Source organism: Toxotes jaculatrix, chromosome 22 (genome assembly GCF_017976425.1).
Source record: "Toxotes jaculatrix isolate fToxJac2 chromosome 22, fToxJac2.pri, whole genome shotgun sequence".
NCBI lineage: Eukaryota > Metazoa > Chordata > Actinopteri > Toxotidae > Toxotes > Toxotes jaculatrix.
Window position 1 is genome coordinate 8,526,305 of NC_054415.1, and position 13,328 is coordinate 8,539,632.

Here is a 13,328-nt window from a genome sequence, read left to right on the forward strand (position 1 = left end):
CAGCCAAACACGTGTCATGTTTAACACTATAACACGCAGTGTGGTGTTCCTGATGAAGTACTCGGCCAGTGAATGTAAGTTGTAAAGTTGTTGAAGGGTTTTTAAGCTAACCATTTACCTCAAAGCTAAAGCCTGATACTTTCTGTTCCCCCAGCAACACTCACCGTTAGTCTGTGACGTCAGCGCCCCGTCCGTTGCTCAGTTACTTTATTCAGTTCGTTATGCAAACTTTTTTTTTTTTTTTTTTTTTAAACCTTTCTGGGTCATGTGATTACACTTTTTTCTTTCTTTTTAAAAAAATAATTTTATACCTTCATGTGGCCCAGTGGTCAACAATCATTAGGCCTAAAAACGGGTAATCATAAAGCCCATAGAGGGCACAGCCTTTATGTTGTATGTTAGTACTTTGTCTACTTACTGAAAATATTTATTCATAATTATTACGATTATTAATAGCTTCCATATCATGTGACACAGTGGTTTACAATCTATTCTTAAATATGCAGAATACCCCGCTGGATCCGAAGTGAATGTGTGTGGAGTATTCAACTTCACACTAAGCTTGTCTCAGTATAACGAACCTATTGATGCGAGCAAGGAACCATCTAACTGTGAGACCCAGCACCTAGAGGACGGAAATCAGTGACGGAACACCAGTGGACATATTTCCGCCAATAACAAACCTGTAACGACTAACAATTGTATTGTTTCTGTTAGTTATTCCAAGTGTGTAAACATAGTTCGGTAATTATTATTCATAAGTGGCTTAAATAGAAAACACCAAGTTCAGCATTAAACAAATGGCATAATGGGTAAATGGTAATGGACGTGAATCAGCAAACAAATGATTCCGCCTAGTGTTAGCTAACAGGCTAAAGCGGTGGACTGACATGCTACTCTAGCATTTGGAGTTGGTGATGAATAACATGTCCCAAGGCTGATCAGGTTCCCCGTTTGATAACCAGAGTTTTATTTTATGAGTTAAAACGTTAGCTAAAGAGAGCAGACACAGTTTTCTGCCGGTTCAGATCACTTCCTGACCGCAAGGCGTTCAAGGCTTTCTCCAGGTGAGTTAACATTCACTGACCAACAGGAAATATTCAGAAATATTTATGTATATGAGTGTAGACTGACTAAGGCAGCCATTTTACTGTAGAAGTTCCAACATACTGTATAATTCACACTGACCATGTTCTAACCCTGGGTTATTTTAGCTGTGTATGTGTATTTAAGTAGTAACAAGAACAAATGGAAATTTGGATTATAAATTCTCTGCTGCATCCCTGATTATGATGAAGGGGAGAATCTTATTTTAATATTTTAACATAGCAATTTTACCAAGTTAAAAACACCAGTTTACCCAGAGTCTAATGTTGGTTTATTTTTTTGTTATCCTTACAGATCAGCACCCACTGCAGATTTGCAAAATGAAGATGTTCTCAATGTCCCACAAGACGGTCTTTGTGGTAGACCACTGCCCTTACATGGCTGAGTCAAGCCGTCAGCAGGTAGAATGTGATGTGCTGACAAAGAGTCGAGCTCAAGGGGTCATTCCTTTGGCCCCTGTGTCCAAGTCCCTGTGGACCTGTGCTGTGGAGTGCTCCATGGAGTACTGTCGGATTCTCTATGATATTTATCCAAGGGACAAACTGGTTAGATTTTTTTTTTGTTTTTTTTTTTTTTTTAAATCTTGTGCGTAATGTTATTAACACCAAGGTCATTAACACTTTCTGCCACCTCTTTTATTTTCCAGGTGAATTACATTGTGAGTGATTCAGAGTTTCACATATTGAATAGCTGGAAACAGGAAGATCAGAGCACTCATGAGGTAATCCTCTGCCTGGTAAAACTTACTAAGCCCATGTACAATAATTGCGCTGTCTTTGTCAGCTCCAGGTGGTCACATTTTGGAGGAATGCAACATTTATAAGAAACATCAGTGACATTTTTGCTCTATGTGGTTTCTCTTCCTCTGTGGCAGCTCATGTCAGCTCTGGCAGCGGTGGGGCCACCAAACCCTCGTGAAGACCCAGAGTGTTGTAGCATCCTGCACGGGCTGGTTGCTGCCGTGGAGTCGTTATGTAAGATCACAGAGCTGCAGCACGAGAAGCGCACTGCTCTGATGGATACAGCTGACAGAGTTGCCAATAGGGGTCGTATTATCTGCCTAACCAATGCTAAAAGGTAAACACTGTCATTAACACGGCAGAAAATCAGCTGTAGCCATTATTATGTCGAACGCCTCTGACATTTTGTTCACCTTAGTTATTTATATAGAAAATCAAACACTTTATAATACAGTGCAGTCCAACATAAAAACAGCCTTAAAAATTACTGTTAAGTTGAATCAACAACAAGTCAACAACTTAAATGCTCATAAATGTTGTATCATTCTAACCACTGTTGTATTGTCACTATTTTGTACTTGTGAATATATATGACCTTATCTAAAGGACGTTATTTATCCCATTATTTGATATTTATGAATAATAATAAGAAGAAGCCATTAAAATGTGTTATTGAATACTGTGCCAATTCAGTGCTCTTCCTGTGTTTTATGGTACAGTGATACTCATGTGCGCATGTTGGAAGACTACATCCAGGAGACCATTTTAGAGCAAAACAAGCTGGCAGCAGGCTCAGACAGGTCAGTATCAGATGATGTCCAAAGAAACACTTCACTGGCCATTGTTCAAATCATTTTGCATTGAATGTTATTTGGAATATGGTTGAAATTTGGTAATACAGATACACATATTTCCTATTTCAGATTGATGGCCATTCAGCAGTGTGAGCTGGTTTTAGTTCACATCTTCCCACTGGGTGAAGACACGCTGGTGTCTGACCGCCCTAAGAAAGAGGTGGGTGCTAACAAGACATGCAGGGCTCTGTTTTCTAAGAATCACCCAGAGAATAGAATGTGAAAACATGACACTTGATGCTGGTTTACAAACACCAAACTGCAATTAATAGCACCATGTCACAGCCGTTATTTCTCACTGTATCCCCTCCCTTGCTGTGTCAGGTCTCTCCTCTGCTAACCAGTGAGGTTCACAGTGTTCGTGCTGGGAGGCACCTCGCCACCAAACTCAACATTCTGGTCCAGCAGCACTTTGACTTGGCCTCCACCACCATAACAAACATCCCCATGAAGGTAAGGGGCTCCTGGCCCTTTAGCCTGGCCTTGCACATGCATCATCAAGATTAAAACTCACTTATTAATATTTTTTTCTTTTGCAAGTATAAAGATGTTGTCATTTCCATACTGCAATGCACCACTTCCCATTTTTACTTGATGATTGCTTTATTTTTGTTATTTTCCCTCTTCTCTCACAGCCTTCACTTTTTTTTGTGCTTGCTTAATCTTTATGTGTAAGCCCTTCCTCACCCCTAATGACTCATGAAACTTTTACAGTCTTATCTTTTTGTTTATCTCATCTGCATGTTGATATGACTGTGAACCTGCTGCTGGTTTCATGCTGTATTTTCTGTTTTGCTAGCCCACATTAAATGTTTGCGAACAGGTTAGTACTCTTATCACACACACATGCAAGTGAGGAAGGGGCAGAGTTTACACCATGTAGTGTGCAGTATATACTTTCAGCTCTACAGTTGCAAACAGGCTTACAGTGTCATTACTTTATTTTGATGTGACAGTTTGTCCACAGATTTGCTGGTGAGGCTCCAGTGAAGGACAGGCAACTCTGGTCTCATGTGGACAATGAGGGGATGCAGAGTTCGGGTTTTGCTGGAAAAGTGCAAAGCCCGCACACCAAAAATTAGCTTGTTGTGTTATTAAATGACATAATAACATTGACTCACTTTTTGTTTTAGAAGAATTCAAATTGTTCTGGGAAAATCAACCATTTTTGAGACAGCGTTTCTTCTGAAAATGCAAAATATGAATGTTGCTGCATTCAACTGCCTTTAAGTTGAGACATCTGTGACCAGCGTTGCCTCTTCTGAGTTATTAAATACTGTCATTGTCTGTCAGCTGTTTTCACCTTAAAAGTTGTCCAAACTTTCCACAGGTCTTTGTTTCCCTCATCAGTTCCCACTCACTCCCCCTTTAGTGTCTTTGTGTGGTCCATTGTGCTGTCTTTTTTTGAACCTGACCATCCTCTAAATGTTTAAACATGATTCACAGCTTGTATTTAAAGTTTGTTTTTAGATCAGCGCTTGCCAGGCCCCATTTTTTGGGAACATGGCCAAAATATATAAAGGTTAAAATTATCAAACAAGTATAGGCTCAGTAGAAGATGTTGTATTTTGTGGATTAAAGTACATTTACATTAAACACCAATCTCTGATGTAGACAGAAGAAAACATACTTCATCCAGCAAGCAAACATTTTCCTTTTACTTTGTCCATGATCATTTACCCTTTGGAACATGAAATCAGCAGTGTTAATGTGTGTTTGTGAGTGTGTGTTTGTGTGTGCGAGTTTCCACATTCACACTGACCTGTATTTGTTGTTGTTTCTGCGGATGGGCAGGAAGAGCAGCACGCCAACACATCAGCCAATTATGACGTTGAGCTCCTGCATCACAGAGACGCCCACCTGGAGTTCTTTAAAAGTGGTGGGTACCTATGTTGAAAAACAAAACACTAAAATTATGAACAGGTTAATTGATATTTTTTTATCAGGAAGGAACGGTTAAAAGCTCCAGACGCAACTACACAAAATAAAGTAAAAACAAATTGAAGTAAAATCTTCAAAGGTTGATCATCAGAATTTAACAATTCACGTCATCTTTTCGTTGTGTAGGAGATTTGCACATGGCTGGAACTAGCACTCGAGAAAATGGACTAAAAGAGACGGTTACACTGAAATGGTGCACTCCACGGACCAACAGCATAGGTGGGCACAGCTGATTTTCTTATTTGATTTTTGTAAATGTTTAATTAGTTTTATATTGCCCTAATCTCAACTTAGGTGACGCACGTTTCAGAAGTGAAATATTTTATTTTTAAATGTCATTATTCATGCATGCAATTTCATGTATTGTGCCAAATATTCAGTTATTTTTTATATTTGAAATTGGTTCCAATTTCTGCAAATACACTCTTACTACAGGCTTGTCAGATGGTTTTGAAGTACAAAGACACAGTTTTATAATTTGTAAAAACTATTCCCACACAGCTATGAAGTAGACATGAGGAGAATATTGTGCAGGAAAGGGAGTTATCAGTTGCGGGACTGATGCAAATGTGATGAAAAATGCCTGATTTGGTTGTATCTACTTGTTCCTTTCATTCCACCTTAGAACTGCATTACTGTACCGGAGCCTATCGTATCTCCCCCACAGACGTAAACAGTCGTCCGTCGTCATGTTTGACAAATTTTCTCCTTAACGGTGAGCTGTCGTGGTTGGTTATTTTACTCATGACCACCAACATTTCCTCTGTCTGAACTGACCCACACACTAATAGTTTGGCCTGTTGGGTGATTACTTCTCTTATCGACTGACCACAGGTCGATCAGTGCTGCTGGAGCAGCCCAGGAAGTCAGGGTCAAAAGTCGCCAGCCACATGCTCAGCAGCCACGGCGGTGAGATCTTCCTGCATGTGCTCAACAGCAACCGCTCCACCCTGGAGGACCCGCCCTCCATCAGCGAGGGTTGCGGAGGCCGAGTGACAGACTACCGCATCACAGTGAGCTCAGTTCTTAACTGTGCCGAAATAGGCACTAAAAATTATCTGATGGTAACTGATTTTTTTTTTCTTTGGCTTCATCAGGACTTTGGTGAATTCATGAGGGAGAACCGGCTGACTCCTGTTTCAGAGTCTTCCCACGATCCCTCGGGCAAGCTGCCAGTTGAGAGGGCTAAGGCACAGCTGGAGCGTCACACTCGATACTGGCCAATGATCATCTCCCAGACCACCATCTTTAACATGCAGGCAGTAAGCAGCATGCAGAACAGTCCCCTGGATTTTAGTCTGACAAGAGCAGGCTCCACCACAGTACATCATGTTCAGCTTGTTGTTCCCTGCTGATATCATCTGAATGTAAACGATAATCTGCCTCCTGGGTCCACGTCATCAGCCTTCAGCTCAGGCTCTTGTCTTGCTGTTTTTCTTCACTAGGTGGTTCCTCTAGCTAACCTGATAGTGAAGGAGACTCTGACTGAGGAGGATGTTCTGACCTGCCAGAAGACTGTTTACAACCTGGTGGACATGGAGAGGAAGAACGACCCACTTCCTATCTCCACTGTGGGATCTAGAGGCAAAGGCCCCAAGAGGTATAAAAAAGAACAAACTTGACATCCTCCGTCTTTTGGTTACCAGCAGAAATTAACATCAGCATCACAGCGGGCTCACTGGTGCTTTTGCATTGTTGTCATTTCCAGAGACGAACAGTATCGTATAATGTGGAACGAATTGGAAACGTTAGTGAAAACTCACGCGGGAGCCACCGACAGACACCAGCGGGTTCTGGACTGCATCATCGCCTGCCGCAGCAAACCTCCTGAGGAAGAGGACAGAAAGAAGAGAGGGAGGAAGAGGGAGGAGAGGGAGGACAGAACAGAGAAAAATGGTAGCAAGGACACGGACGACAAAAGCTGGCAGGACTCAGAGAGGTGAATGGGGTTTGGAGAACTGTAGCATATTCATACATGAAAACAATAATCACAATCACAGAAAAAGAAAAGTTGCTGAAATTTGGTGCCAAAATTATTTTTTTTCTGCAGATTGGAATGGGTCACACAGCTTTCTGTTCTTTTACATCACACTGTCTTTTTGCTTTTAACCTACAGGCTAAAGGGTTTGCTGGATAAAGAAGATCAGGAGTCGGAAGTGATCAAAGATTCCCCGGACTCTCCAGAGCCGCTCAACAAGAAACCACGTCTGTCCACAGAGGAGGTTCAGCCTCCAGAGAGAGCAAAAGGTAACAGCGCTCATCAGAATCTCTTTTCAGAAAATGATGCATTAATTAACTCATCAAGTTGGAATAACTTTTTTTTAGTGTGTCAGTTGATTACAACTTAACACAATAACACACTATAATTATTATAGTGAACACTCCAGGCTCTGTGACTATGAACTGCTGTATCACAGGATGGCATACTGTTTTTACCTGCAGGTCCTGTCTCGCTCCTCACCATGTGGACCAATCGGATCACCGTAGCCAATTCCAGGAAGCACCAAGAGTTTGTTGGAAGAGCGAGCTCCGTCAACAACAAGTTTGAGTTGTACCAGCACCTCAAAGACGAGAACGGGTCTGTCACTGTGAAATATCAATTGTCTGTCGCTTTATGGGTGTAACACGGGTTCAAATCGTTTCCTGTGATAGATATCATTCATACATACAAGCTGGTAACACATATGTTGCACCTGAAACTTCATTATTTATGCATCTTATTTAACATTTACCTTGTTTACAGGATGGACGTTCATGAAAATGGCAAGGCCTCCAGATGATGTCTCCACAGACACGTCACACACCCCTTTCTGAGGATGAGTTCGTGGACCACAGTGTTTTTCAGACTTGGGTGCCACCTTATACCCCCCACCCCAAAACAAGGACATCAAAATAAAATAGAGGGTGAACTCTAACAAGGAATTTATAATGTTTTTTACCCCTGATTTTGTAGATATGCTGTTCACATATTGTGTAACACAATAAAAGCTGTCAATAGAGAACTGCGCAGTGCTTCATTATTGATCAAGCATTTGAGTGGTAAAGTAGTACTGTTGATGCTCTGTTTAAAATAATAAATATGACTGATTAAAGTAAAAATAACTCCCAGCTGAAGAAGGGTTAGGACTGCCAAATGTGGGAGTGGGTGTAGTAGCAAAACAGTCTTGTCTGTAGCTGACAGCTCCAACTTTGGTGATAGGAAACTCTGGAAGCATTGCTTCTCTGAACTCAGGGTTGACCGATCCAGCGAGACAGTTTTTTCAGCAAGAGGTCCACTCTGTGACGGTGATGGAGGATGGAGTGGAGGCTGAGGTGAGCCGTCAGGGTGAAAATGCAACAGGGTTCAACTGGGCTGCGCAGCAGATCCAGAGTCAGGGGCAGTGAGGCGCTCAGGCCCTGTCGGTCCCGGGTGACCAGGAGGAGGTGCTGAGGTGCAAACTGTAGATCCACCTCCAGAGGAACGCCTTGAAGCTCCAGACCGTGCAGGGCCAACCAGGTACCCATGCTGAGGGGAGGCCCATCAATTAACATGATCTCCAGAGAAAGAGCATCTGCCTCACCATCTTCTGGATCCAGAAAGGTTTTAGGAGGGACTGAGAAGTGGACGGAGAAGCCAACAGTGGCCATCAACACTGGAATAGACTGCAACACTTTGGGTGGGAGGTTCAAGGAGTCTGAAATATAAAATAAAATGATGTTCAGATTACTGCACACAAATACTGAAAAGGGAGGGAAAAGTTGCTTGTTTTGGCTGAAGATGGTCTGATGATAAAATTCGCTATATTTATGGTTACAAAACTATTTTGGGTACAAATTTACTGACCAATAAAAGTAAAAAAATCCAGTATGTATTTTTTTTTAGATCTGTCCTTCCTACAATATTTTAAACATAAAAACATTTTTCTTTTTTTATGTTTCACTGGTGCACTGAGATTTAAATGTCTTGCTCAATGGAAACAACCACAACCGGTACATACTTGAGACAGAGGCTGAGGAACTTGATGGTTGGACTTAGCGTTGTCTTCTGTCCGAGGAAAGGCCCACAGCCAGTGAAGATGTGTATGTTGTTTTGGAGAAGCTGCAGCCTGAGGGGAGGCTGGTGGGATGCAATGACGGATATTCCCCAGTAGAGGGAGCAGCTGGATTAAACTGGCTCTCAGACACTGGCCCAGTGATCTTGGATGTTGAAGGCAGAGCTGGATACATCACACTTGGGCTGTTTGATTGTTGTCAGGATGCTTGTTGTCATCCCAGGGACTGAGGATATGTGAGAAGAATTATCAGTTTGCTGAGACTCCTCAAGCTGCAGTGTATGGACGAGGGTTTGTTGCATTGATGGCACAGACGGCATACTCTCATGAGCTGGTCTGACCGACTGGTCTTTTAACACTGTTAATGGGACTGAAATTACGTCTGTGCTTGTCCATTTTTGATCAAAACCTACTTCTGTGCCTGTTTTTGACTGTAAGTCCACTACAACTTTGCTTTCAAGAATCTGCTGCAAAGAGGAGGAGCCAGTATTAGGATGTGAAAATCTGGGGAATGTCTTCAGCAGTGAGAGTAAAGATGATGATGCTTTCAGAAACTCTTCACTGAATACTGGACTTGTGATATCAGGTGTCTCACGTTGTCCACTAAAAAGGCCAAGCTGGGTGGGTAAAGCTGGTGTAAATATTGTCAGCGAGGGCCCAAACAAGGGGGTCGAGAGAGAGAAGCCTCCAATTCAGTTTGTCCAGACAGTGTCAGCTGACCCGTTAATGTGGTCAGTGACACATCCTGAGCTGTTACATTTGGCTGAGACATCACATCCTGATTCAACCCACATTGAGCTGGGGACAGATGTTGAACGGTCTCAGTTTGCTGCGTTACTGATTATTGCTCGGTCATTAAACATGAGGTTGGTGACACATCTGGAAGCAGCTGAGTAATCAGTATTTTGTTTGATGACGGTTGTGACTGTATTTGCTTTAATCTGGAGCTCAGTAGCAGGACATCATTATAATTCTCTGTTAGAGGCAGATGAGAAGCAGATGGGAAGTTATGGAGCGTTGGTTTGGCAGTGTTGTGGTCAGTTAAAGGCTCTTGGCTAAAGATGACCTGTGAAAAAAAATGCAACACCTCAGTACAATGGAAAAATATGACTTCAATAAATAAATAAAAAGAATGTAATTTGATAATAAATCAAATTACATAAAATTATCAATATTGTTGCCTGGGATTGTTATGGGATGTACTTAATTTGTCCATTCATGTCCGCTCATACATTTTTCAGAGATGGTTACCGCACTGGTAAAGAGCCTAAATATGTTTTTCTTTTCTGTTTATATTAATTGGACTCCTTATTATGCAGTATTTCTCTGTGACCTTCAACATAACATACAGCTCTAACACATTCATTTGTTTCCCTTGCCATCCATGCTTCTCATATTTCCCTCACTACATTAGGCCATATGTTCCTCCTTTCATGCATCCATTGAGCTCCATTCAGCTGTGGGCTCCCTTTCAAATGAGGTCAAGTCATTCCAACATATGACCTGAATGACTAAGCACCCAGAACAATCCCATATAGTCATATAGAAATCAACAGCAGCAGCCTTACCCTGTGAGCTCACTGTGGGCTGACTTTCTGAGTCAATGTGGTTGGCTCTATAATATTCAGTCCAGACGGAGGTTTCCTTCAGATGAGGTCGGAGGGTCAGACGAGTGGCATGCGATTCTCTGTCGACGGCCTCATGTGTCAGCGTGGAAGTGACACTGTAAGAGGCTGGGGTCACAGGCAGTGAGGGGTAAACACTGTGCGGTTTGGATGATGGTAACAATGTGGAGAGGGTGCTATCCGCTGAAGGTTCCCCAGCAAAACGTCTGACTGTTGACATATGTTCGAGCAAAAATGGTGAAGAAAACAATTCTGTGGTCCAGAAATACTTAATGATGTATCTGATGTGATTTGCTCACTGGAGCCAGTTGCTTCTACAAGGTTTTATTTTCGAGGCAGAAAGCCAAGTTTGTTTTATGTGTTTCTGTGAATTGTAAACTGAAAACCAGTTTGGAGAACCGCACATAAATTCCACACAGACTGAATTGTACAAAGTTGTCAGTCTGACTTTGTTGGTAATTACCTGTTGCTCCAGGACAGTAATAACATCCTTGCTGTATGGGTAAAAAACTGTCTGCTTGAAAGAAAAAGAGAAGTTGAGGGTGAAACTGTAGTTTTTGGGTGGTACTTGTTTTTAAAATAAGGATAGGAATCTCTGGATTTATGTCAGAGTCGTACATTAGAGTCGTAGAAGCGTGCCCTTCAGAAGTAAGCTTGAAAGCCCTCTGTGGTGAAACTGGGATGGTATTACCCTGTGTGCCAGGAGGCTGTAGTGACAACTCATTGCTTAGATAATTTACAGCACTTTCTGTTGAATATTCTGTGCGTGTTGGATCCAGTTTTGTCCCCTCGAGGTTCTTATGGAATAAAATGGTCAACAAACTTGGTTCCAGTTTTAAAGGAAAAGAATATGTGTGCGAGTGGTCAAGTTTCACAGTCTGATGGACCTGAGTTGGAGGCGGACCAATCACATTAGGATTATGTGTAAAATTTGGCCTTTGCAAGTCTCTCTTAACTTTATGTTGGACTCCTCCAGGCACACAAAGAACTCTCCATTCCAAAACAGGAGCTTCCAGCAACCTTGCCAACCCCCCTGCCTTCACACTGTGTTCCATTACCTTGGCTAAATCAGACTGTCGTTCCTCTCCTTGACAGCTGACAGGCGACAGAAGCTCACCAACATCTCCCGAGACATGTAGTTTCTCAGCACGCCCGCTTTGCCAACAAACCCTGAGCTTCTTTTGTTGCTGTATGGAAGATCTTCTTGAAAACAGGTGGACAAAGCCCATTGGCAGGTGGAGGTAGTCGGCTATGGTTCTGACCAAACGGAGACGTTGGCTGGCGTCAAGAGTCACGGGGTTCAGCTGAAGGAGACGGTTAGCCCAGACAGTCATCTCCCCCTCGGAGCAGGACAAAGTGTCTCTGTGAGAAACAGAGACAAAACAAAATCAAATTTTAATTCATTTCAATGTACTGAAGCCACTAAATAATATTGCATTGTAGCCGAAGTCTGATGAAGCTAATGGCTGATGGGTCATGGCTGCTTTTGTGCAAGCATCATAACCCAAAAATTTCATTAAGCACTCATCACAACAACACTGGGACTGCAGGTGTCAAGAAAATACCTCTGCAGTCATAATCTGCCAAAAGATCAACACAGAGTCTCAGGAGGCCCCTCATACAGTGCCTCAGATCTTGTGCAAGTACATATTCCACACATGCACACACATACCCTGCATCTGAATCAACTGGTTTTACACCTCAACTGATCATATTAAACAGAAGACAAAAGTTTGTAGACATGTGCTTGAGTTGACACAGGCCCAAAGGCAGTTACTTAATAACATACACTGAAACGTGTGGTTTTATTACCTATAAGTCATCCTGTATGTGCTGTGGGAATGTGAATGCACAGCAGGCGTGTCACATTTACGTATATAATAATATCAAAGAATAACTGAATGAATTTCTTTCATTTTCTGAAAATTCCAAACAGTAATCTTAAAATCCACACATCCAACTGCATACGTTTCTTGTACTCAAAATAATTTTCTCAAAATTAAAGTTTATCTTTAAGTTTATCTCTCTCTAAAACCAACTGAACACAGATGTGCTCAGTGTAAACAACTCTAGGTGAAAAACAGTTTACATGGTCTATCAGTAGGTCTGTTGCATTTACTGTTACTTTACATACCAGATTGTCCCAAACATTTTTAAGACTGAAATACAAAGCACCAAAAAGAAATGCAGGACCAAACAGAGAAAGTCTTCTACATGTGCTATAAAAATCAAGACAATTAACCTGTGCGGTGCCTTTTAGAGGACATGACAAATCCAGCCTTGTTACACTTTCGCACTACTACCACATGTTTTGTCAACTTTTTGGGGTACTGTGCTCAAAGAAAAACTGTTCAACCAGGTCGGAAACACTGATCCCAGCTTTGGCTCTTTTATAGCCAACGCTGTGATTGCTAATTGAAAAGCAACAGGTGTTGCCCATGTGAGAGTTCAGGTGTGCAACTGGTGATTGGAGTTTCACCTTCTGAATGTGTGTGTGTGCCTTTTTCACGTGACTTTCTCACAGCCTTCATTCGTGTGTGAACATTGCATCACAGAGAAATGTTTAAAAAAAATATCTATATAAAAAAGAATATCAGTGAGATAATCAGTATTCTGTTCCCAAATCACAAGACAATAATCTGATTTCGTATGTCAGAGAACGATTGCTATTCAAGTATTGTTCAAGATTTATGTTTGTTTGATCATTTCTTATTTTTATGTTCTAATTTTCCTGTTTCCCTTAGGCCACAATTTTCAGCGAGGGCCCAAACAAGGGGGTCGAGAGGAAAACTAAATACTTGCTTTAGTTTTCCTAGTTTGGTAGTTTTCCTAGCCATATTGAACTGGATCAACTGGAGAATGGATGAAAAAGCAGCTAAAAAAAAGGAGATCAGACAGGTCAAGCTATTAGGGGACAATTTTAATTCTTGGTGGGGCTGCAGTGAATGCAAATGAGGATTCTTTAGACCAACCAGTGATGCTGGTTTAAGCCCAGAGTCAGTGAAAACATGCTTTTCAACTTTCAGTTAC

The 13,328-nt window shown here is 41.8% G+C and overlaps 1 protein-coding gene across 1 annotated transcript; it reads left to right on the forward strand.

Annotated features, from left to right (window-relative positions):
* The first annotated feature begins 653 nt into the window (after window positions 1–653).
* ints13 (integrator complex subunit 13) lies at window positions 654–7,638 on the forward strand. Its single transcript, XM_041030625.1, has 17 exons — window positions 654–1,067; window positions 1,402–1,652; window positions 1,754–1,828; window positions 1,982–2,184; window positions 2,567–2,647; window positions 2,771–2,861; window positions 3,026–3,154; window positions 4,496–4,580; window positions 4,769–4,861; window positions 5,268–5,357; window positions 5,477–5,655; window positions 5,740–5,904; window positions 6,088–6,242; window positions 6,351–6,581; window positions 6,759–6,889; window positions 7,085–7,220; window positions 7,386–7,638. The coding sequence occupies exons 2-17, from the start codon at window positions 1,428–1,430 to the stop codon at window positions 7,420–7,422; spliced, it is 2,106 nt and encodes a 701-aa protein (XP_040886559.1). The 5' UTR covers window positions 654–1,067; window positions 1,402–1,427; the 3' UTR covers window positions 7,423–7,638.
* The last annotated feature ends 5,690 nt before the right edge of the window (window positions 7,639–13,328 follow it).

What these genes read in the sequence shown, in the direction of transcription:
- ints13 (XM_041030625.1), top strand. Translation starts at nt 1,428, where the DNA reads ATGAAGATGTTCTCAATGTCCCACAAGACGGTCTTTGTGGTAGACCAC. An exon ending in TTTATCCAAGGGACAAACTG is followed by an intron (nt 1,653 to 1,753) that starts GTTAGATTTTTT and finishes TTTATTTTCCAG; the next exon opens with GTGAATTACATTGTGAGTGA. An exon ending in CCTGGAGTTCTTTAAAAGTG is followed by an intron (nt 4,581 to 4,768) that starts GTGGGTACCTAT and finishes TTCGTTGTGTAG; the next exon opens with GAGATTTGCACATGGCTGGA.